This window comes from Protomyctophum bolini (genome assembly GCF_963924005.1).
Source record: "Protomyctophum bolini genome assembly, chromosome: 8".
Taxonomy (NCBI): Eukaryota; Metazoa; Chordata; class Actinopteri; order Myctophiformes; family Myctophidae; genus Protomyctophum; species Protomyctophum bolini.
In genome coordinates this window covers 49,591,060-49,616,983 of record NC_137869.1, presented here as the reverse complement: position 1 = coordinate 49,616,983, position 25,924 = coordinate 49,591,060, and the positions used below count along the sequence as shown (strand labels likewise).

The window sequence follows — 25,924 nt, the reverse complement described above, 5'->3', positions numbered from 1 at the left end:
CTGACCTTGCTCTCTCTGAGCTGTCTCCAGTGGCTAACAGTCGGTCTGTTACACTCCAGTACACAATACATATCAAGTACATTGCATATTCACGTACAAGTACCTTGTATGAGTACACAGCATGTTGTATACTACAACAGTATGTATAGTTTCTATATAGTTTCATTACATAGATATTCCACTGTTACGTTCTTAGCTTACGCATGTTTTATGATAACTACTTTTATGTGATGTATGCCTTGCTTTATGCTATTGCTTCTTGTCACTCTGCATTAAGAGCGTCTGCTAAATGCCTAAATTGTAAATTGTAATTTAATTGTAATTGAATTTATTGAATTGAAAAATAGCAGATCTACATGCAGATCTACACATTGTGGTGAGTCGTGTACTTTTGGTACTGGTTGCCAGAGAGTTAGTGTCCAAGTGTCCTTGAGCAAGACACTGAACCCCTAATTGCTCCCGAGGTGCCTTGCATGGTTTCCCTCTATGTAAAGCGCCTTGGATGAAGGCGTTATATAAATGCAACTTTTACCATTTTCGTAATATTATCAGTTGTGCTGATTACTATTAGACAGAGTTTTGTGAGACCAGCAGCATTATACTGGCTTAGGAATGGAACAAAAAGGGCAGGTATATACGCTCCTGTATTTTATTTTATTTTATGTATCAGTTATTAAGGTGGTAGGCTACTTGGAGAGCCAAATATTTTCTGAGGTGGTACTTCAGTATAAAAAGTCAGTATGAAAACCAATGTTATAAGGAGTGTAGCAGCAGTATTCTGACTTTAAGTCTTCTGTTTCTGAACCCGAGTGAGTCAAACACATTAACCCCTCCACTTCCTGTTGGCCTGCACTGACCTTTACTGTCTCTACGGAGACAAGCACCACATGTTGAAACTAAACCACACACACACACACACACACACACACACACACACACACACACACACACACACACACACACACACACACACACACACACACACACACACACACACACACACAACACCACATATTGAAACAACCGCGAGCGCGTGCACACACACATGCACTCACACACACGCACACGCACACACACACACACACACACACACACACACACACACACTGCACACACACACACACACACACACACACACACACACACACACACACACACACACACACACACACACACACTGAACTCTCTGCATATATGGCTTTTATCACAGAGGTCAAGTTCTATATATGTATGTAGGGAGGGCACTATAGGGGAGGCAGTGGTGGGGGTTTTCCTGTTCGATCCCCGGGCTCTCCCAGAGTTAGTGTCAAAGTGACTGTGTGTGTGTGTGTGTGTGTGTGTGTGTGTGTGTGTGTGTGCAACCCACATTGTAAAGCACCTTTGGATTATGTCATCTCTGTCCAAAACTGGTATACTTTTCAGTGCACGCATGCACGCACGCACAGCACGCAGCACAATTCCCAGGAAGTATGTCCCCATGGTGCTCCTGCTCCGGGCCCTGAGCCAATCAGATCCACCGATTCCAGCTTGGCCCCGGTCGTCCACATGAATACTAATGAGCTGGTTGCCATGGCGATCTGTTGTTCTGCGTAACCGGTGTGCGTGCGTGCGTGCGTGCGTGCAGCCTAGAGACTTTGTCCTCATCTAGGTCAACAAACACACTGCTGTTACCGTGGTAACAAGAACCTGTGAAACCTGACACTGCAGTCCTGTCAATAAAGGAAGAAAATGCCCCAAAAAATATCTTTAAAAAAGAAAGAACCTGAAACCTATGACTGTAACGAGCCCCAAACTGACTGGGTATCTAGCCGTTGTTTTCAACCCCCTAGAGGGGGTTCCAGGTGGTCCCCAGAAGGGACGTGCATGCAGGGGCTGAAATCCCGTAAGAGCTGCATGGGCACTTTTGGACAAAAATAGCGAAGATTGCAGATCTACAAGCTCACAACGCATCGCACTGCGACGCGTTGAGAGCTTGTAGATCAGCTATTTTCAGGGCGCAAAACCCCAGCACTCTTTATAGCTAGTGGAGATGCGGTGTACGACATGGATTTCTAAACGAATTACTGTGTTCAAGTTCAGGAGACTTCGGGGGGAATAAAATCTATTCTCCTGAATGCTGCCTTCCGGCATGGCATGGAAAGGAAATGCTGCATTCACGGTCTGGTTAAGGGCAGTTGTTTTACAGATGGGTTCAAGGGCAGGGGCTGAAGCCCCGTTTAATGTCTATGTGTGCACGTCCCTGGTCCCCTAGTCTCGCATTACCAGACTGTTGCCTCTGATTTCCAAGCGCTTCATCATATACAGTATATGGGCCAACGGAGGAGCTGTCATGAGTAAACTATAAAGCGGAAGTGGAGCCTCCTCGCCACTTCCGTTTCGTCTTTACAGTCGCGCACATTTATCCTAATATAAATAGAAAACATCCAAGCATACATAGCTTGTTGCTCAGCAGAAAAGGAAATAAAAAGAATAAGCTCTAAAGATTTTAAAATATATTTTCGTGAACGGAAATGGCAGCTTCCGTTACTCAGCTCATGCAGGGCTACAGGTCCAGACTCTATATAGCATCCGGAGATTGTGGAATACCGGTAGTTGTCTGAAACATGGAAGATGAAAGTGGAACCGTACGGATCCATTTGGTTTCATTTGCACACTCTCAAGAGGAGTAAAATGATTGTTAACCCATTTAGGCCTGACGTCAAAATGTAAAAAAATGTTTGACAGTTTTCTGAAATACCTCATGTTTCTGTGTCAGTGGTGCTCAATATTTCATGTCGAGGACCCCAAAAATGATATGTAATAATTGGCCACCAACCCCCACCTGAAAATGTGTTGTTCCAGGGACCCCGCCAGAAGCAAAGATTTGAGTTAAAACGTTCGCTCTGAAAGAATATATATTCAAAGATTTGTGCCATATTTTCACGACTTTAAAAAAATAGCAAGCAAGCTCATAGCGCGCCACCGAGTGGCGCGCTACGAGCTTGTAGATCTGCTATTTTTCAATAGCTAAATTATAACGTAAAAGGGGTTCCCACCCAAAATGGGTTGAACATATACTTAACCCATTCTGGGCGGGCATCCATTTTGGGGTTCTGCACAGCTGCGCTATATGTAAATATTTGAAGTTTTTCAGAAAATGTAGGTCAGTGTTTAGAAGGCGTTTTTAGAATCGGCCTCAGTCCTAATTTGCAAGAAGTCTGTACAATTAGAGCATGGAGAAGAATTGTTATTTCGATCGCCATGTTATCTCCATGGTCTCCACATCAAGATACAACATGGAATTGTGGACAACATCTTATCCAATGCGCAATATTCAAAGTTTGGGTTCTGAGAGGCTCAACGTCATCAAATGGTGGTCCGTGGCTCAAATGTTGAATAATAGTGGGCCTTGATACTGTATGAAAAGGGTTGAAAACAACTGATTTGGATTGATTTGTACAATATAGAGTCTATGCGCGTGACATCATCATCACCATACCCGGAAGTCTTACTTGCTACCTCCTGAGTGTATGTCACTTCAGGACCAATAGCAGCATATTTTCTCAATACTATTTAAATAGTATACAAAAAAGCCTCAGATTTAACCCATTCTGGGTGGGAACACCTGTTGGTGTTTTAAGCATTTATCTATTGAAAAATAGCAGATCAACAAGCTCGAGCTTGTTGATCTGCTATTCTTTTTTTAATCGTGAAAAAGTGGCGTTTTAAACTCAAATCTTTGCTTCTGGGGGGAGGTCCCTGCATGGAACAACATATTTTCAGATGGGGGTCGGCGGCCAATTACATATATCGTTTTTGAGGTCCTTGACATGAAAAACTTTGAGCACCACTGACATAGAAACATAGGTTTTTCTGAACACTGTCAGGATTTAGAAGACATGTGTAGACTCGTCCTCGGGTCGAAATGGGTTTTAAAGTGTGTTTAAATGTATAGCAGCTCTGTTTACATGTGCAGTAGGTCGAGCTATCTGTTACTTGGTACAGATAGTATAGTGGTGTAGTGGTGGTTTATTGGCTATAGCCTTCTTTTGTCGCAACAGTTCACAAATCGTATTGCTGCTGTGTGCAATACACTAGAGGCCACTTGCGCGTGACATCGTCATACCAGGAAGTTATGGGGGAACTTCTACTACTGAGTGGCAAAAACAACTACTTTCTGGCAGGGGCCGGGCCTGAACAAGCCGGCGCCCCAAGCAGGATTTATCGCGGTGTATGGGCTGTCTATCAGAGAGGACATCTGATTGACAGCCCATACATCCAAGGCATTTATTTACAGACGTCATGGTAAGCCATGACACTTTCATGGCAGTGCCAGTGAATGGAGCCTGCTGGACCGGCCAGCTCATGAACAGACACTATTTATGAACAATTGAGACCTTTGTCATTGTATGTAGTCATAGCATGTCATAGTACATATGTATAGCATAGTATATGTATAGTTTATATGTATAGTTTCATTATATAGATATTCCACTGTTACTTTCTTAGCTTATACGCTTGTTTCATGATACATATTTTTATGTGATGTATTCCCATGCTTTTTTGTTCTTGCTTAATGTAAATCGCTCTGGATTAAGAGCGCCTGCTAAATGCCTAAATTGTAAATTGTAATTGTAAATTGTCATATCATCGGTTCAGAAATACAAAAGAAAACATATTACATGGTCGTTTTCTAATCACAGTACATCATTTTATTTGAGGATATAAACACCGGGAGGGAGGTATCGTTTCTGACTTGGAGGTATTGCCAATATTTGGCTGCCAGACAGGAAGCGGTGGACAGTCTCGCGATACTTGGTATGATCAGAAAGGTACTACTTTGTGCTCTTTAGATAACCTCTATAAAGTTACAGTGTAGGCTACACATCGAAAAGCAACACTGAGCAGACAATATTGTGTTACATCATGTCTTCTGTTATTTTCCAGAAGCGATTAGTTTACAAAGATCTCAGTCAACAGAAATAGTTGTTTGTTCATGATCTGGTCACTCATGGGCTCTCGTTGACTCCGATGTATTTTATATATAAATAGTGTTTGTTCATGAGCTGGTCACTGAGCTCTCATTGACTCTAATGTATTTTACATAGTGTTTGTTCATGAGCTGAATGGTCACTGAGCTCTCATTGACTCCAATGTATTTTATATATAAATAGTGTTTGTTCATGAGCTGGTCTCTGGACTTTCATTGACTCTAATATAATATTTTATATATAAATAGTGTTTGTTCATGAGCTGGTCAATGAGTTGTCGATGACACCAACGTATTCCACAAACTTCCGGGTGTAGTTTGGCTCCCATGGTGCGACAAATCTGCCGTCTGGAATCTCATGATAGGGAAAATGACGTAGGTGTCTTTACCTTATTTTTCATATACGTACCTTGCATTCATCCAAACAGAAAAGTCCCATCTGATTATCTGATTGACAGCCCATATAGATACATCCAAACAGTGTAAACAATGTTTATCATGATTTTATTACACAGCTTGGTTGAATGCTTGATTCTGATTGGTCAATCGCTGAATTCAGTGGTCTGTTATTTCCCCGCTCTATAGAGCGTCGCAGTCCCGCCCCCTGTCATGACGACACCAGGCCCAGGAAATGATTCCCAATGCATTTTTCCCATAGACATTTTTAAAAGTATTTATTTAAAGATGGTTACGCCGCGGACAAAGCCAACTCGAGTTGTGACAAATCATGACAATAAACACAATATTTTGGACCAAACTAATAATAATAATTACAAAGAAGAAAAACAACAAAAAAGGTGTTGTAACCTGCTGTTTTTTCTTCTTTCTAATTCTTTGTTCGGCCCCCAAAAGAATGTGTTGTCATGATTTTTCACGACAAGAGTTGGACGCTTAAAAGGTCTTTAAATAAATACTTTTTGAAAATTCTATGAGGAAAATGAACAGAGAATAATTTCCTGGGCCCTGGTAGGGGGCGGGCCTGCGGCGCTCTATAGAGCCTCGCAGTCCCGCCCCCGACCGACGACAGAATTCCCCGTTCATTTTCCCCATATACATTTCAAAAAGTTTTTATTTAATGACGTTTACACTGTGGACAAAGCCAACTCTTCTTGTCCAGGGTACAATACTTTTTGTTTCGTTTTTCTTCTTACCAATTATTTAATCGGCCCAAAACATTGTCAGGATTTGTCACAACAAGAGTTGGCTTTGTCCGCGGCGTAAACATCTTTAAATAAATACTTTTTGAAAACTCTATGGGGGAAATGAACGCTGGCTAATCAAAGCCTCGGAGCACCTGCTGGGTGAATTATCTCCCTACAATGACCACCTAGGCAGAACGAAAATACATCGCTTGGATGCACCTGGGACGTATCCTCAGTGATGTATCACAAGGTCATCACTTGGGTGACCCAGCCAGGGTTATCAAGTCCCGACTTAGGTCCCAGTAGCTACTCTCGATCAGACCCACTAGGGAAAGACCAGGGCCACACAATCCGTTGGAACCACTCCGGAACTACTCTGCCGTGTCCCTCCTACGTCTCACCAGGTCCAGCACCAGACAATTAATTCAGGAGTGGTGGTTTCTTGAGCCGCAATGGTCCTGCAGGCTCCACCTGGGCAACGGTGGTACTGCAGGCTCCGCTTGCGGCTCGAATGGGCCTCACCCGGGGTGCCGTCTACATTCCGGCTGTCACCCGTCTCTCCGGTGGTCACCAGGCTATACCTGGTTGTCACATAGTCTATTCCTATATGAGTCACTATAAATAGAATACCCCAGAACGAAAATACATCGCTTGGATGCACCTGGGTAGTATCCTCAGTGATGTATCCCAAGGTCAGACATTAGGCTATCCCTTACGTATTAAACAACATTAAACTCTCCAACCTTGCAGCTTTTTTTGTGTTTTTGTTTGATCTCCTTTGTTTGATGTACTTCTGATTCTGAGCTAAGCTTGAATTATCCTCTTTCTATCTGCAAAGTGTTTGTTTCATGAATGTCATGTTATGAGTACTTTCTGTCAAGACATTCTGTGCCAAAGTGTCAGAGTTTGGAAGCGCTCATTTTCAATAACTCAACGTGCTGCTGCCTCCTGCATTATGTGACATTTAGAAACAGGTGGTACACGGGGCCGTCCAAACTCCATGCTGCTCATGCCATCTGGACAAAGAAATACAGAACCTTGAAGTGGGAAAAGGTTCATTTTAGCAGGAGTTCCCTTAATCAAACAGCCCTGTTGATAGAATACGAATCGTACCGGGGAAAACATGGGGGTCTGGCTCCCCGGGCATGTGTGTGTGTTTAAGCGTGCGTGCGTGCGTGCGTGCGTGCGTGTGTGCGTGCGTGCGTGCGTGCGTGCAGACGTCCATGTCTCTGTGGGAACTGCGTGGGTATTCTGCTAGTGCTATACAGACAGTGGGAGAACTGTGGGAAATGTGTTTTTTTTATAGCAGCCTGCAGAAAATTAACAAGAAACAGCCTTTCTCTGCTCTCGTATGCAAAGGCCTAAAATGTAATCTACATAGAAACATAACCGCAAGCGCATGGGAGCAGTGCATGTTCACCAACATTAATGCATGTTCGCCAAACTTAATGCATGTTCGCCAAACTTAATGCATGTTCGCCAACCTTAATGCATGTTCGGACTAACGGGACTTCGGAACTATGGGCAGTCCCGGATTTGTTGTTCTTGCTTACTGTAAATCACTCTGGATTAAGATCATCTGCTAAATGCCTAAATTGTATTGTATTTGTATTGCATCGTGTTTCTTACTGTACGTCTCTCTGGGTTAAGAGCATAGGTTACACATGTCTGATAGATGCCTAAATTGTAGGCCTACGTGTTCTGCTGTTTGGTGATGATAGGCTACTTCCAGTGTTATGCATCAGATTGTTACTGTTCTAATGGTGTTACCTCAGTGTTATGCATCAGATTGTTACTGTTCTAATGGTGTTATATACCTCAGTGTTATGCATCAGATTGTTACTGTTCTAATGGTGTTACCTCAGTGTTATATGAGTCAGGTTGTTACTGTTCTAATGGTGTTACCTCAGTGTTATGCATCAGATTGTTACTGTTCTAATGGTGTTACCTCAGTGTTATGAGTCAGATTGTTACTGTTCTAATGGTGTTACCTCAGTGTTATGAATCAGATTGTTACTGTTCTAATGGTGTTACCCTCAGAGGGTAACACCATTAGAACAGTAACAATATAATGCATAACACTGAGGGCCTCAGTGTTATCCATCAGATTGTGCCTGTTCAGATTGGCTCACATCTCCGAGCATAACTCCATCCAGAACGGACACACAGCTGGAGGCAAAACACTGATGGTGGAAGAATCTCATTGTCCCTCTCTCACTTATTTATTTATCCAGAGAGAGAGAGAAAGAGAGAGAGAGAGAGAGAGAGAGAGCCTCGTCTTAATCTGCCTTTGCAATGCAAATGGTCCCATAATATATCCACGATATAGGGCTAGTGCATGTGTGTGTGCGTGCGTGCGTGTGTGTGTGTGTGTATGTTTTCTCATGCCAATAAAGCTCTTTGAATTGAATTGAGTGTGTGTGTGTGACTGTGTGTGTGTGTGTGTGTGTGTGTGTGTGTGTGTGTGTGTGTGTGTGTGTGTGTGTGTGTGTGTGTGTGTGTGTGTATTCTCATGCCAATAAAGCCCTTTGAATTGAATTAGACATTAGTGTTGGTCACAGTGTTTTTCCACGCAAATACAAACCTTAAGAATTTTAAGTTATTAAGAATAAGTTGGCAGGTGAGGTTATCTGCTGCCTTGCTCAATGAGCCCTCTATATAACATGGTTGTTGGATTGGAACCAGCGACCATGTCCTGTTAGATCCATTCAATTCAAAGGAGCTCTATCGGCATGATAAAATATAGCCTAGGTTTACATTGCCAAAGCAAGTGTCCAAATATAATAAAAGAGTTGCAAATGGGGAAAGCACACAGTTGGAGTGGGCACAGCAGTTTGTAAATCACTGGATCACTGCTCACTATCAGTGGTGACTCTTTTCAAATACAGAGACAGTCATGGCAGCAAGACTAACTGCAAAACCTTTTTTCACTTTTCTTAAAGATTTGTTTTTGGCTTTTCTGCCTTTATTGATAGTATCACGTGAAGACTTACAGGAAAGAGGGTTGTCATGACTCATGAACGGGACTCGAACACACGACACGCTGTCAGGCCAAAGCCCATATGTGGCATGCATACGCCTTCATGGACCACTTGGCCAGTGGGCGCCGTTTAAAATGGAAAATGAGTTAATAGCATAGACTCATGTCTGAAATAAATGCTGAAATCGACACGTAAATATGAAATGAAACATTAATTCATTTAGTTCATTTTCGTTTCGTTTCATGTGATATGACATGAAACGAAACGACAATTAAAAAAGTTCAATGGCTTAGCCTCGGTCAGAAATGAAACAGAATGAAACAGATCAACGAGGACACCTAGTGGTGAACACCAGTCATCACTACACATAATATGTGTAGTGATGACTGGTGTTCACCACTAGATGTAATATTATTACATAATATGGAAACAACATATTGTTTTACAACCAACAGTGCTGGAAAAGGTAGACCTAACTCATGTTTCACTTTAAGTAAAAGTATCAATACTGCAATGTAGAAATAGCCTACTCTGTTAAAAGTAAGTGCCTGTAATTCTAAAACTAGGTCTACTTAAGTACAAGTAGGCCTACAAAAGTATTGGCATCAACATATAGGCTACTCCCCCGGTCCCCCCCCCCTATACAATGCATGTTTTGTAATCAAAATCTACAAAGTAACTAGCAACTAAAGTTCTCAAATACTTGTAGTGCAGTTCAAAGTAGGCCTACAATAGCCTATTGAGATGTAGTGGAGTAGAAGTAAAAAGTAGGCTACTTAAAATCAGAAATACTCCAGTAATCCATGCATAGAGTTTCACTAGTTTGGGTCATCACGGATGAACGTCTAATTTTGTCTTTCTTGAGCAATTAAAAAAAGTTTGTGTTTCCAAAACGTATTCATATCAAATTAATAATGCAGATGTTTAACAATAAATGAACTGTTGAGAGCGTAAAATGCATGGTTTCATTTGACACTCTCAAGAGTTAAAGATCTAATAAGGGTCAATTGGTTACCAACCCTTCCATCATTTAGCTGGGGACCACCTGGAACCCCCTCAAGGACCACTGCTGATCCACGGACCACTGGTTGACCCATGGCCATAGTGCTATGAAGTGCCATTAGTTTCTTTTGTTTTTTGTGTAAATGTTACTACTGTGACTATTATTAGCATATTGTTTTGCTTGTTTTTTAGAAAAAAAAAAAAAAAAAAGGGAGCATGTATTAAGCACTTTTATTTTATTATTTTACTTGAATATTACATTGTTCAGTAGAAATAAGACAGATGAACTGTATACTGTATATATTTTATTATTTTAAGTTAACTGACAAAAGGGTAGACGTAATAAGCCTAGGCTTCAGAGAGAGAGAGAGAGAGAGAGAGAGAGAGAGAGAGAGAGAGAGAGAGAGAGAGAGAGAAGAGAGAGAGAGAGAGAGATTTTTTATTAATACAAAAAAACTAATCAAATAAAACAAGTGTGGCTTTTCATCCAATGCTGCTTGCTTTCTCTCGTAAAATCTGGCAACACCGAAGCGCTTCACTGGTAATGACGTCATTGGTATGCGTTCACTCCGCCAGCCTGCTTGTTCCGGATCTGGTCTAGAGCGGATCATAACACCGGATGCAGTCAGTAGGCGGGGCTTTAAACCTTGAACCGGAGCAACTAACTTTTCTCCTATTGGCTGAGCGCTCCGCCCGTCGGTTCAGCTGATTGGCTGAACGTTCTGCCGCCGGTAAACAGCGCCATAATCAATGTCTCTCGCGCGGTGTTGTTTATATTGAGTTTTTATGTATTGTTATGATTCGTTTGTAGTTGTAATACTTTAATCATTTGCAACTTTATGATCGAACGGTTAATGTCGTTCTGAAGCGGGACACGCCGTGTGGAAGCTCTCATATTGGTCCGCAGCTGTTAAACCTTTCTATGGCAGTATGGTTACTTTATTATTATACACGATGCTAAGCTAAGAGGCTAACGGTAAGACTTTACTTTATGCTGCTAAACTAACGTTCTGTCTTCTGTTCTGTGTTTATACGGGACGGGCGTTATATGCCTGCTTCATGTCATATTCCTATAATTTTTGTTATTAAACCCCTCAGGGGCGTCTCACGTTTTGTTTTAAAATGCTAGTAATTTTGGTCATGGGTGATATGGCCGACTGTAGCAGGGTATCTTTCTCCTTATTGAGTGGTGCAACCACTCTTATAGTCTATACTCTATAGACAGCTATGCGTGTCCCTGGGAGACTGGGTCTGTCTCTAGCTGGGTGACTGGGTCTGTCCCTGGCTGGGTCCCTGGGTCTGAACCTGCCTGGGTGACTGGGTCTGTCCCTGGTGTCCCTGGCTGGGTCCCTGGGTCTGTCCCTGGCTGGGTCCCTGGGTCTGTCCCTAGCTGGGTCTGTCCCTGGCTGGGTGCCTGGGTCTGTCCGAGCACGGAAATAGCTTTTGGTTGGTTTTCACAACCAAGTGTCACTGTTGCGCAGCCTAACACACACACACACACACACACACACACACACACACACACACTGTATTAACTGTATATTATGATGATTTGGTGTGGTGCAGTACAGTGACAGTAGAGCAGGGGTGCCCACACTTTTTTGAATTGAGAGCCACTTTCAAAATGACCAGATCAACAAGATGTACCCACCAACAAAATGATGATCCCATTGCCGAAATTGCGTTTGTGCACGACAATCTTGAAAACAAAGTTCTGCATTGTGTGTTTGAGTGCAGGCCCTTTTAAATGACAATTAATCAAATCACACCATACACCAAAAAGTGTTATAAATATATATGTTTAGGACCATGTCATGTGATCTACCTGCTCAGCCTTTGTGAGCTACTGGTAGTACACGAACCTGTGGACTGACGCCCTCTACTGACAGTGACTGTCAGGACTTCGTTGCTCTATTGAAAGAATTGCAGATCTACAAGCTCATTGTAGGTCTGCTATTTTTGAAAATTTGTTTTTAACTCAAATATTTGCTTCTGGGGGGGGGGGGTTCCTGGCACAACATATTTTCAGGTGGGGGTCAGTGGCCAAATACAGATAATTTCTTGGGTCCTTGACATGAAATATTGAGCACCACTGACATAGAAACATAGGGTTTTTTCAGAATTTAGAAGGCATTTGTAGAATCGGCCTAAATGGGTTAAAGGAAGTAAAACAAAAAGGAAAAGCTTGTACAGTAAGGAAAAAAGGGGAGGGGGGGACCAGATGTCCCTCTTTGCGTGGGACAGTCCCTCATTTCGCTTTGCATTTCCAAGACATTCCAGGCGTCCCACACATTGAGACCCTGTCCCACAATGTGACGGACAGGCATCAGTGTTCAAATAGTTGGCTTTCTGTTGTCTCTTTTCCTGCAATGTGTTTTTAAGCCTGTTAAAATAACACAAGGAATATCTCCCTATAGGCTACAGTACCAAGTCGGCCATACCACCATGCAATTAGCATTTAAAACAAAATGTGAGACGCCAGAGGGGTTTGATAACAACATGAGCCAATATTCGGCCTAGACATTTAATAGCGACTTAAGTAGGCGAATAAGTTGCCCTGTGCCGTCCCACACAAACGACACTTCTGTCCCTCAAATGAACAGTTTGGATCTGGTCAACCCAGAGCTTTCAGGATGTTAATATTGTTTAATAATGTTTAATTCATCAGGTATGAGCTGTCGGGTGAATCTACAGGATTTGCCGTATCATGTGCTGGAAACTGTTTTAACTACAAACACTATCATGAGGTGAGTGTAATAGCAATAATAATATATAATAATAATAATACGAGGTGAGTGTTTTATAATTATATAATAATTATATATAATGCGTAACGCATGGAGAAGTCAAGGGGTGACAATGCAAGTGTATTTACGTGGGCGCGTGCTCGTTTCGTGCCGACTAGACCTTGATTGTGTTGAGCATTTTTTTTACGCTTGCGTTGTCGCACCTCTCATGGGCAGACCTGGCGTTGATCCAGGCGACGATGTCTGCGTCACACGCTCCTCGTCTGAAAGGACCTTAACCCATTTTGGTGTTGGCATCATGTCGTGCTTTAGCTATTGAAAAAGAGCAGATCTACAAGCTCGTAGCGCGCCACCGAGTGGCGCGCTACGAGCTTGCAGGTCTGCTATTTTTGAAAAATCGGAGAGCGACTGACATAGAAGACATTTTTTTAGAATCTGATCTCAGGTCAGAATGAAAACTGTCAGGATGTAGAAGACATTTTTAGAATCTGATCTCAGGTCAGAATGGGTTAATAGTGTTTGGCTTTGGTTCTTCCTGGAGTTCTCCTCCTAGTCTGCAACTCTGCACTGACCTTCCCCCAGTGCAGGTGTTCTCTCTGGCATACACAACAGTGCAATAGTGTAAAATGGTGCATTTATATATCGCCTTTATATGGATTGTGCATTACATTCACACATTCACACGCCGATGCCGGAGGAAACCATGCAAGGCACCAACCTGCACATCGGGATCGATCAGGGGTTCAGAGTCTTGCTCAAGGACACTTCGGCACAAACTCCGGGGGAGCCCGGGATCGAACTGGGAACCTTGCGGTTCCCATCCGGTCACTCTACCCCTGAGCCACCGCCGCATAGTGTGGTGGTGTGTGTTGTTGTGTTGTACAGTGTATATAATGTAATAGTTGTTGTGTATTGGTTCTTCCAGGAGTTCTCCTCCAGAGAGGCCTGGTGGCGGTTCCACACTGACCTTCCCCCAGAGCAGGACCTCTCTGTGGGATCCCAGTCCCACCGGAGACTCCCTGTCTGTCCACCTGTCTTACTACAGGTAAACTATACCATACACAACCGTCTGTCTGTCCCAGTGTGGATTTCGTCGACTAATACTGAAAAATGTTCGTTGACTAAAACTGACGAAAACTACATACAAAACTAAATAAAAACTAAGTCATGATGACTACAACTATGACTAAATATACTGTCGATTTCGTCAACAAATAAAAACTAGACTAAAATGTTAGGAAGGGACTAGTGGACAAGAGAAGTCATTTGACACTAGGGGCTGTATTTTGCGTGTCTTAAGTACCAGGTCTTATTCCCTAACTTGAGTAAACTAAAGACCTGGAGGCGTGATCAATGCTCTTTGGCCACTCATTTTGCTCTTTTAGTTTACTCAAGTTAGGGAATAAGACCTGGTACTTAAGACACGCAAAATACAGCCCTCCGTTGCATGTGTAGTGCACATGCAAAATCGGCATCAAGTGCCCGCCAAAACATTTTATTCGACAAAATCAACTAGATTTAGTTGACTAAAATCATTAAACACTAAAACATTCCAGGTGACTAAAATGTGAACTTTGTGCACTGGTTCAGGTGTCCCAAGTCACACACTGTGACATTATATGGAGTATCAGATCAAACTTTATTTATACAGCACATTTACAAAGACCAAAGGTCAACCAAAGTGCTGTACAACGCAGTGTTGATTTCGTTGACTAAAACTAAGACGAAAAATGTTTGTCGACTACCTTTTTCACTGACGAAAACTAAATGGAAACTAAGCTATGGTGACTAAAACTAAGACTAAATATATTGACAATTTCGTCAACAAATAAAAACTAGACTAAAATGTTAGGAAGGGACTAGTGGACATGAAGAGATCCAGTATAACTCACTTTACACTTGGTTGCATGCTGAAAATAGCAGATCTACAAGCTAGGGTAGTATCAAATCTGTCATTACAATGGCATCAAGGCCCGCCAAAATACATTTTAGTCGACTAAATCAACTGTAGATGTAGTCGACTAAAATCACATGACACTTAGTCGACTAACACTAAAACATTCCAGGTGACTAAAATGTGACTAAAACTGAATGAACTTTCAGTCCAAAGACTATGACTAAAACTAAAATATAAATTTGCTGCCAAAAAGGACACTGGTACAAGGTCAGATGTGAGAAGTGCCGTCCATGCCTGCGCTGCTTTGTGGCCGCGATGATGCATTTACTGACTTCACCTCTGCGTTTTCAACCCCAGCTCTGTGTCTCTTAGACCAGGGGTGAGCAACTTTGACGATGGAGAGGGCCACTATATTTCCACACTCACTCCACAGTGCATATTACTGTCGTAGCAAAAATAGCCGATCTACAAGCTCAAAACGGGTGCATACTTAGTTTATACTAGTCATTGGTTAGACATGGGTTAGGTTTAGGTGTGCTGCCCTGTGGGAGGCTCGCTCTCCCTGTACTTTCTTTACCTCTCTCTATCTATCTATCTATCTATCTATCTATCTATCTATCTATCTATCTATCTATCTATCTATCTATCTATCTATCTATCAGTTGGCCAAACACACGTGTGTGTGTGTGTGTGTGTGTGTGTGTGTGTGTGTGTGTGTGTGTGTGTGTGCCTGCCTCTCTCGGACACACACTATTTACGGAGAAACAACACGGACTGCGTGTACAAGCTTCTAGTACAGTGTCGCAGTACCAGTGGGGTGGCAGTACAGGTCGCAGTGCAACGTGTTGTGCGCTTGTAGATTGGCTATTGTCGGCCATTAGTTATTTTACGATGAAAGAATATTTGAAGTGATCAAACTAGCAATAGAATACATGTTTAGAAACATCTTCCACAAACATGAATGGTCTCAGAAATGTCATGATTTCTTCAGCTGGTCGCCTGGTCGGCCAAAAACATCATTACATTTTCAGAGTTGTGACAAATCATGACAACAAACACAACATTTTGGGCCGAACAAATAATTACAAAGAAGAAGAAAAAAACAAAACAATTGTTGTAACCTCTTTTTTTCTAATTATTTGTTTGGCCGAGTTGTTTGGTCTTTAGATAAATACTTTTTGAAATGTCTGAGGAAAATGAACAGGGAATCATTTCCTGGTCCCTGGTAGGACGTGGGACTGCGACGCTCTATAGCAGCCTATGTAATAGATTGTATTTTATTATTCCATGCATATAGCAGCCTATGTGTATATATTTTTATTTATCTTTATTCCATGCATTCAGCAGCCTCTGTAACAGGGCAGGGGATGCTGTTGGTGTTAAATAATATACAGCACATGGTGCAGTGCACAGTAAATACCAGTAGGTGGCATCAGTTAGCAGTCAAATCACAAGAATCACAGACACACTGCTATGCTTAACTCCATTTATACCTCAGAGCATCACAGACACACTGCTATATATCTGAGAGCATCACAGACACACTGCTATATATCTGAGAGCATCACAGACACACTGCTATATATCTGAGAGCATCACAGACACACTGCTATATATCTCAGAGCATCACAGACACACTGCTATATATCTCAGAACATCACAGACACACTGCTATATATCTGAGAGCATCACAGACACACTGCTATATATCTCAGAGCATCACAGACACACTACTATGTTTAAGATCCATTTATACTTTTCCGAACAGCGAACATAGCTGATATATATATCAGACATGCAAAAGTGTAGCTTTTCGGCGAAAATCGCCGTTTTTATCCCAAATATAGGACCTGTGTGATTCATGCAAATCCGTTAAAAAAATGTTTGGGGGGGGTGAGGGGGTCTGTGAAGCCCGAGCTCGCTGCCCGGAGAATTATCTGACAGACTACTCTCGTGAGTCACTAATGATTCTGAGCGATATTTCTGCTTGCATCTGGGCGGCATGATGTGCGCAGCCGCTGGTCGCTCCCCGGAAAAAAAACCTGTTTGTGTGGACTCGGCATGAATTTTGACACACTGTCTGTGACTCGCCAGTCGATCCATTAGTTTAGCTGCTACAGTTAGCATTAGCAACGTTAGCACTTTGCGTTATACTGTCTGTGGTGTGGACGCGCCGGCGTCAGTTTCTCTCGCTGTGTGTGTGTGTGTGTGTGTCGGTCTGTGTGCTCGTGTGTGTGCATGCATGCGTATGAGTAAATAAATAAAGCACGCGCGCGCGCGCGTGTGTGTGTGTGTGTGTGTGTGTGTGTGTGTGTGTGTGTGTGCGTGCGTGCGTGCGTGCCAGGGCTTATACTAAATGGATATATTAAAAACGAAAACATGCAGCTCAACTGTTGAATAAGGAGAGGATGTTACTCTACATGTCTTAAATTGACTAAGGCTAAAATAATGAAGTAAACTGACCCTGTTGACTAAACCATCCCAAAACATTTTATTTGTATTATAATTCATTATTTTGCCAGTGAATATAATTTTCTATTTTACATGATGTGAAGAGTGTAACTGTAAGGGATTTTGAGATGGGAGTGTGAGTGCTGGACCAGTTTCTTTCTTTAAATCACACCTGTGTGAAGTGACCCTTATCATCATACATCATCCATTCATTGTCATTTTTGTGACAATGAATGTGTAGGATTGTGTAGGACAAAAATAGCCGATATATGACAATTCATTCATTGTCAATGGCATTTAGGACACAAATCTACTGAATATAGGAGGGGCTAGTGCTCCTCGAGGGGCTAGTGCTCCTGTTGGAGTAAATTAATTGTTCTATGACTATCAGGACATGAATGTTAACATCTTGCTCAATACTGACTAGATTTGTACTGATTTAGTAAATAATCATCTGTCATTTTTGAGTGGTGCAGCCACTCAACCACACTATAGACAGCTACAGTATGTGTCCCTGTGTCTGTCCCTGGCTGGGTCCCTGTGTCCCTGGCGGTGTCCCTGTGTCACTGGGTCTGTTCCTGGCTGTGTGCCTGTGTCACTGGGTCTGTCCCTGGCTGTGTCACTGTGTCATTGGGTCTGTCCCTGGCTGTCCCTGTGTCACTAGGTCTGTCCCTGGCTGTCCCTGTGTCACTAGGTCTGTCCCTGGCTGTCCCTGTGTCACTGGGTCTGTCCCTGGCTGTCCCTGGCTGTGTCCCTGGCTGTGTCCCTGTGTCACTGGGTCTGTCCCTGGCTGTGTCCCTGGCTGTGTCCCTGTGTCACTGGGTCTGTCCCTGGCTGTCCCTGTGTCACTGGGTCTGTCCCTCGCTGTCCCTGTGTCACTGGGTCTGTCCCTGGCTGTGTCCCTGTGTCACTGGGTCTGTCCCTGGCTGTCCCTGGCTGTGTCCCTGGCTGTGTCCCTGTGTCACTGGGTCTGTCCCTGGCTGTCCCTGTGTCACTGGGTCTGTCCCTGGCTGTGTCCCTGTGTCACTGGGTCTGTCCCTGGCTGTCCCTGGCTGTGTCCCTGGCTGTGTCCCTGTGTCACTGGGTCTGTCCCTGGCTGTCCCTGTGTCACTGGGTCTGTCCCTGGCTGTCCCTGTGTCACTGGGTCTGTCCCTGGATGTGTCCCTGGCTGTGTCACTGGGTCTGTCCCTGGCTGTCCCTGTGTCACTGGGTCTGTCCCTGGCTGTCCCTGTGTCACTGGGTCTGTCCCTGGATGTGTCCCTGGCTGTGTCCCTGTGTCACTGGGTCTGTCCCTGGCTGTCCCTGTGTCACTGGGTCTGTCCCTGGCTGCCCCTGTGTCACTGGGTCTGTCCCTGGCTGTGTCCCTGGGTCCCTGGCTGTGTCCGAGCACGAAACATAGCGTTATAGCATTTGTTCACCACCAAGTGTCACTGTTGCACAGCCTAACACACAGACACACAGGCCGGGAGGAGGGCTAGTACAGTGTAGTATATACTGTCCCCCATGACACCCCCCCCCCCCCAAAGTGGGTTTAGTACCGATAAACGCTTAAAAGATTTGCGCCGCGGTTTTGCCCGCGGCACAGCGTTGGCCCCGCACACTGTCACCTTTTTCACCTTGGGCCTGTTTGCATGCCTGATATATATATATATATATATATATATATATATATATATATATATATATACGAAGCTCAATGTTCAGGAGGGCTCCTTGACATGGAAATGTCCAGGAGCCCCAAACATTAAACCTGTGTATAGGAGGGGCCCCTCAAAAATGCAATAGAAAAATGTCACAAATGTACAGAAATAAAATACTATAAAAAAAAAAGGGGGAAGGACACAACTTCTGTCTGTCTGTCTCTTAGAGTATATATGAATAGAGATGGCACCGGATTCCTCCTCCCATCCACTTGCATTAAGTTGCTCAAAAGCGCATGAGGCGATTTCACTCCTAGGAACAAGTGCATTCTGGGATGGATTGCCCCAATAACATGAACGCGCTGGTCGTTGACTATCATTGTGCCGTTTGTGCGCGCTCACGTATGAAACATTCGTTCCCGTGTCATGGCCCCAATAACATGAACGTGCGCAATGATAGTCAACGGACCAGCACTGGCTCGAGCTGCAATACCAAATTCGGCCACTATGTCCATTTCGCCTCAGGGTTTCCTCCGGATGGCTTCTCTATTCATATATACTCTAAGGTCTGCCTGCCTGCCTGTCTGCCTCACAGTCTGACTGTCTGTCTGCCTGCCTGCCTCACAGTCTGTCTGTCTGTCTGTGTACTGTATCTACTGTATCTAACAGAAACCCCAGAGTCATCGTATCGGAGAAAACATTACGTCTGGCTCATCGTCACGCCCGGAAGAGCAACGAGTCACGCTTCAGCTGCTTCCTGTTGGGAACCGTTTCTGTGGACCTGGGTGAGAATTGTACATATTATTATTATTATTATTATACCTACCTACCGTACCTACATAATGTGTCAGTGATTTTTATTTGAACCCATTTAGAGTAGACCTGAGAGGACGATTCTACAAATTGCTTTCTAAATCCTGAACGTTTTCTCGGTCCCGTCAGACTTTGAAGATTATGTGGGTGTCATTGAATTGACGTGACTGTTTTTCTTGTTGTTTTTTTGCCGTTTGGGTTCCAGATGAGGAAGGAGTGGCGGTGACTCTGGACCGATTTGACCCGGGGAGATATCCGTCCGGAGTGAAGGGTACTGCTGGAGAGCCGAGCAGAGAGAGGGTTCCGACTGCGCTGGCACCGGGGGACGTGTGCGTTCCGTGTGTGTTTGTTACGGATGCACACACGGAACCGCACACAGACGCCATCATCCAATCGGAGGCACAGTTCCATGACGCCTTCAAGGTACCCACGATTTTATCTATTTAACCCTAACCAGTAAGGTTTATGTCCCCCCAAAAAATGCGCTAATCTGTTTTACCGTCCAATATTTTTGAGTTGAGCAACCACTCATAGACGGCTATGTGTGTCCCTGGGTCTGTCCCTGGCTGGCTGGGTCGGTCCGAGCACAAAAATAGCTTTTGGTTGGTTTTCACAACTAAGTGTTACCGTTGCGTGGGGCGGCTCACGCAACGGTAACACTTGGTTCCGGACGTGGGGCGGCTCACCGGAACCGGCCCAGCACACAGAGTTGCACCACTCACTAAATACGGGTGTGAGTTTTTAAAATGTCGTCCTGTGTGTATACATTATTGGTTGTTGACGGCCGTGACATTTTGTAATCAGACTGCTATTACAGTCGATTGTTTGATTGATTGATTTGATTGAAGTATTTATTAACAGTTTGCAGAATTACAGTACATTTCAAGCTCAATACAAAAACTGCTAACTGTGGACGACACCATACATTACACTTGTTTACAATAGGTTCGTCCACCATTTTCAATTCATCATAACATTTAGAGACGTACAAATATACACTTCTATGTAGCCCAAAACAGGAAATCTTCATAAAGGAGGTAATCGCCAGAAGATGGCCCCTTTCCCTGTAATGTATTGGGCTTCCGTAGCCACTGTTTTGAATCAAGACTGTCCCTCTGTGCCTGCCGTAGTGGTATTCTGCTCCACTAGTAGCAGTGTTGATTTTGTCGACTAAAACTATGACTATTTTTTTTCGTCAACTACCTTTTTTCAGTGATGAAAACTAAATGGAAACTAAATGAAAACTAAGCTATTGATGACAGGACTAAACTAAAACTAAATATATGGAAAATGTCATCAACAAATACAAATTAGACTACAGTAAATTGTTAGGAAGGGACTAGTGGAAAAGAGATCCAGTATTAGCGCGACACGCTGTGAGCTTGTAGAGTGTAAAAGTGTAAAATCAGTCCTTACGACTGCATCAAGGCCCGCCAAAATACATTTTAGCTGACTAAATCAACTGTAGATTTAGTCGACTAAAATCGCATGACACTTAGTCGACTAAAACTAGACTAACACGAAAACATTGCAGATGACTAAAATATGACTAAAACTAAATTAAGTTTCAGTCCAAAGACTATGACTAAACTAAAATAGAAATGTGCTGCTAAAAACAACACTGAATCTAGTAGTAGTCTAGTCAGACGTCTGATATGTTGGTTGGATCTCAGTGATTTCACACATTATATCCTACATGGTGTCAGAAACAAATCCAGAACAAACCTAAAATGAATGCCTAAAACAATGAACGACACTATTGACTGGGATGTCGGTCAACCTCACTCGCACTATACTGCCAAATGTACTATATGTTGTCGTAGGGCGGGGGCGTGCGACGGAAATCGCAGATCTACAAGCTTAAAGCTTTCGCAGGCGCAAATCGCGATGCGCTGTAAAGCTTGTAGATCTGCTATTGTCGGCTGTACGGCGAGGTATAACATTAACGGCTAGCTTGGGAGCGAAACTGTTGTTCCATCACATTATTTCAGTGTGATCGCTACGTTTGCGTCTGACAGCCAGTGGCTGAATACTTTGGCATATCACCCAACTTTAATCCAAAGTGTTCCCATAGTGGAGGGTGTCGCATTGGGCTACTTGGTTTGAGACCAGCCTCTTCAGCTGTTATTTTTATTCTAGTTTGAGACCAGCCTCTCCAGCTGTTATTTTGATTCTAGTTTGAGACCAGCCTCTCCAGCTGTTAATGAATTGCATTTTTAAATGAATTGCATTTTTATGGCGCTTTTCTATGCACTACGTGCCTACTCAAAGCGCTTGCAATGGTTCATTCATTCATACATTGGGAGGTGAAGCGGCGAACAGTCGACGCCAGCGTCCTCACTTCCCACCCCCAATCCAACCCTTGATGCTGAGTGTCAAGCAGGGAGGCACTGGGTCCCATTTTTAGAGTCTTTGGTATGACCCGGCCGGGGATTGAACCCCGACCTCCCAGTCTCAGGGCGGACACTCTAACCACAATGCCGCTGAGCTGGTATTTTGTTTGTTATTTCTAGTTTGAGACCAGCCTCTCCAGCTGTTATTTTGATTCTAGTTTGAGACCAGCCTCTCCAGCTGTGTTTTTGGTTCTGTCCATCTGTCTCTAGGCGTTGCATCACAGTCTCAGCAGCAGAGAGACGGGCGCGGCGGACCTGTCTCAGGTGATGCGTCTCCGCTCGGAGGTGAGCTGCCGACAGACGGGCGACCGTCTGTCTTTCTGCCTGCGCTGGACGTGCGTCCTCCCGGGTACCACGCTGGACCTGCTGCCCGTCGGCCCGCTCCCTCTCATCCCCACGGCCCTGGTCCGAAACCTGACGTCCCTGAGCCGCCTGGCCACGCCGGGACACACCACCGCACGCTCCCAGGGGTAACTAACTAACTAACTAACCCATTTTAGCCTGAGACGTAAAAAATAAATAAAAATAAAAAAAGTCTTCCAATCCTGACAGTTTTCTGAAATTCCTCATGTTTCTATATCAGTAGGTGTCTAGGTGCTCAATATTTCATGCCAAAGACCGCACAAATAATAATATTAGCCTCCGACACCCCATCTGAAAATATGGGGTGTGTCGTCGTCCTCGTCCCCCCCCCCCCCCCCCCCCGGAAGCAAAGACATTAGTTAAAAACGTTCACTGTGACAGAATATATATTCAAAAATTTGCGCCACATTTTCACGATAAAAAGAAAAATAGCAGACCTAAAAACTCATAGCACAGCATCAAGTGCTTCGCTACGAGTTTGTAGATCTGCTATTTTTCAATAGCTAAAGTATAATTAAGCAATAAGCCACGAGAGGTCTCAGGTTGCCGAGGGTCTTCTACCCCCCAGCCAGTGTAAAATACCCGGTAAGCTGGGGCCTTGAGAAACATGCACTACTGTACTACTGTACTGTTTTTATTCTAGTTTATTTTTGCTAGCTTTGGTTATAATAATAATTTCTTATTCTGTTTTCTACATGAATGTCACCACATTATAAGCATATACATTTTAATTTTGAGCTGCAATTTGTAAAAAAAAGAAAATCTCAAAATATGACTCCTAACGTTGTTGAAGTGGGACTCATCTAAAAGACCATCCCTGCATCCCGGGACTCATTACATTGAAAACCTATTTACATCAGTTGCTCATGATTCTTGATGACTATTTCTATGTATTTGTGGTGTTCTTGCTTACTGTAAAGGCTCATTCATAGTCTGGATTGTCGGTGGTGAGGTGACCACCGAACTACAACATGACGTCGCAAGTCGCGGTGAAGAGCAAACCACCACCACCGCCCAGCCCTTCTCTCTGTTTTTACTCACCACCGCTCAACGTTATTTCAGCTCCGGTGGTCACCTCACCACCGGAGCGGTGGTCACCTCACCACCGAAAATCCAGACTATGAATGAGCCTTTAGTCACTGATTAAAAAATGTAAAATTGTAAATTGTGCACTTCCGCAATCCGCTTACTCTGTCCGCATACGGCTATGACTTGTCCATCTGAACCTGGCGGACAAAGTTGTGGGCGTGTCATTCTCTCAAATTGAATAATAGATTGTATTTTATGGTTTCCTGGCCATGGACCAGGACCGTAAACTGTTATTGTACTGTTACTGTATTGTTATTGTATTGTATTGTATTGTATTGTATTGTATTGTATTGTATTGTATTGTATTGTATTAATATTGTATTGTATTGTTTCAGGTTCCTGACCATGGACCAGCACCGTAAACTGTTGTTGATGTTGGAGATGGACCCTAAAGCCTGCAGTCTGCCTCTGGTGGGAGTGTGAGTTCATTACATTTCATTCTAGTTAAATTATCGTAGGCATTTAGGCCCTCATTTATCAATCGAGTGTAAAATCTGCCACAGATTCGAGTGCAGGTTTCGTAGTACACCCACGTCGCCACGGCATTTATAAAGTGATCGCAAACAGCTGATCCTTCCTTAATTTCGTTCTGACGTTAATAAATGTGACGGCTGAAATCTATCTGGCACGCCCTATGAAATCAAGCCTCGCCCTCGTTTTTGCGACTGAACACATGTTTACGACCTGTGGGAACCATGGAAACCATGGAAAAAAGGTTTCTCCCGTGCCTTGCCCGCCTCACGCACCTCTCACACACACACACACACACACACACACACACACACACACACACGCGCAGAAGCACACGCAACTTGCAAGCCCACTGGTGTCTTGTTAAATAAAGAACGAACACCTGCATGAATTAAATAAAGTTGTAGGCCTACCCTGTCTGTTTTCCTCTCACCTCGCTTGCTTTGCTGTCATGTCCACGCATGCACGCATATACATGACACATCGACATCGCATCGCCATGAATGGAATTAGTTTGTAGGCTGGCCTATATTAATTTTACCCATTCGTGCGCAGTGCACTGCGAAGGCGTGATACTGCGCACTGCTGTGATATTAAAGTCCTGTGGGTGACATGCCTGCATGAGAGATAGGCTATCATGTCGTCAAGGCAGCTCACAATCAACGTTTATGTAGTGATTTGATCATTGATGAACGAATCATAAACATATGGATGAAGGCTTGCCGCTTGCGCTGGTATGTGTTGGCGACGCACGCCGCGGTCCCGTCCTCCCGACCCCTGAAAATGATCTCGCTTTTATCTGAACTGTCAAAACTGTCTAAGCACTTATAAATGGTGAATGATTAAGCCCCTTACGCCTATAGCCTGCTAGTACTTACTACAAATAGGCAAGCTGTATTGTATGCTTGTCATTGTCACTTGGAAATAAAGGCGTGCAGTCCATTCATGCCTTTAAAAAAATAATAATATCATAATCGCATATGCCGCATCACCGCGTCTGCATGCGCTCCAAAATCATCTCACAAGTGCGCTCGCATAACAAGTGTTTGATTAAGCACAAACTAATACATTGTAAACATGTTATATTGTTTTTAATTGCGCGATTTTAATTACTTGTAAAGTTGGAAATCTCTCTTTTGTTTTTTACATACACATACCGTTTTATATTAACATTTTAGGAGTGAAAACATATGTTTAGATGCCTGTGACAGTGTCAGCAGTTCAGACAATGCTGCTCCGCTTGTGTAAGACAGAAAAAAATGCGTACGCCAGCTGAGGAGCAAACGTGGATTTTGAACGTTGTCACGTTCAATTTCAAGCTTTGGCGGAAATGGTAAATGTCAAAAATGTCGGCAATTTCGGCGTGCACCCATATTTTGGCGTACGCACGGTTGATAAATGAGGGCCTTAGTTCTGAAATGGGTGATTTTGTTATTATAATGTATGGGTTCTATATGTGATATGTATGGTATTTATCTCTGTGGTATGTATGGCATACAACTGAAGTTATTTTGTCTTTATTTTGTGCTCTGCTCTGGTGGGTTATATAATGCAATCATTTTGACAATAATTGGTTAATGGTCAATCCTGAGCTGAAGAGTCTTAGGCCCAAGCCACACTACTCTGGATCTTTTGCAAAACGGATATTTTCGTCCTCCGTTTTAGAAAAAATCCCTGGCCATACGACAGAGATATCCATGTGCACACACAAACGCAGAAACGCATTGAACACAGGATAAAATCACTGCAGTAGCATGTTTCAATTGTAGGCTATATTATATTTGATTTTATATTTACACTGCCAATCATATTTTTAATGAAGGAATAAGTACAGCATTTTAAAAGCCACCTAAATTGTGAGTGGAAGTATGTTTCTTTTGTCTGTCAGAATGTCACACTATGTGCGTAAATCTCCATATCCCGACTCTCGACTTTTCTCTCCATAATTAAAAAATGATAGACACTT

The 25,924-nt window shown here is 43.4% G+C and overlaps 1 protein-coding gene across 1 annotated transcript in view; it reads left to right on the top strand.

Annotated features, from left to right (window-relative positions):
- The first annotated feature begins 10,966 nt into the window (after positions 1–10,966).
- stil (STIL centriolar assembly protein) overlaps positions 10,967–25,924 on the top strand; it is a 29,177-nt gene continuing 14,219 nt past the window's right edge. Inside the window, exons 1-7 of the mRNA XM_080770639.1 lie at positions 10,967–11,070; positions 12,763–12,841; positions 13,767–13,886; positions 19,499–19,614; positions 19,848–20,065; positions 22,246–22,505; positions 23,823–23,906. Of these exons, the coding sequence (XP_080626765.1) occupies positions 12,837–12,841; positions 13,767–13,886; positions 19,499–19,614; positions 19,848–20,065; positions 22,246–22,505; positions 23,823–23,906 (803 nt within the window). The 5' untranslated portion in view covers positions 10,967–11,070; positions 12,763–12,836. The remainder of the gene's footprint in view (positions 11,071–12,762; positions 12,842–13,766; positions 13,887–19,498; positions 19,615–19,847; positions 20,066–22,245; positions 22,506–23,822; positions 23,907–25,924) is intronic.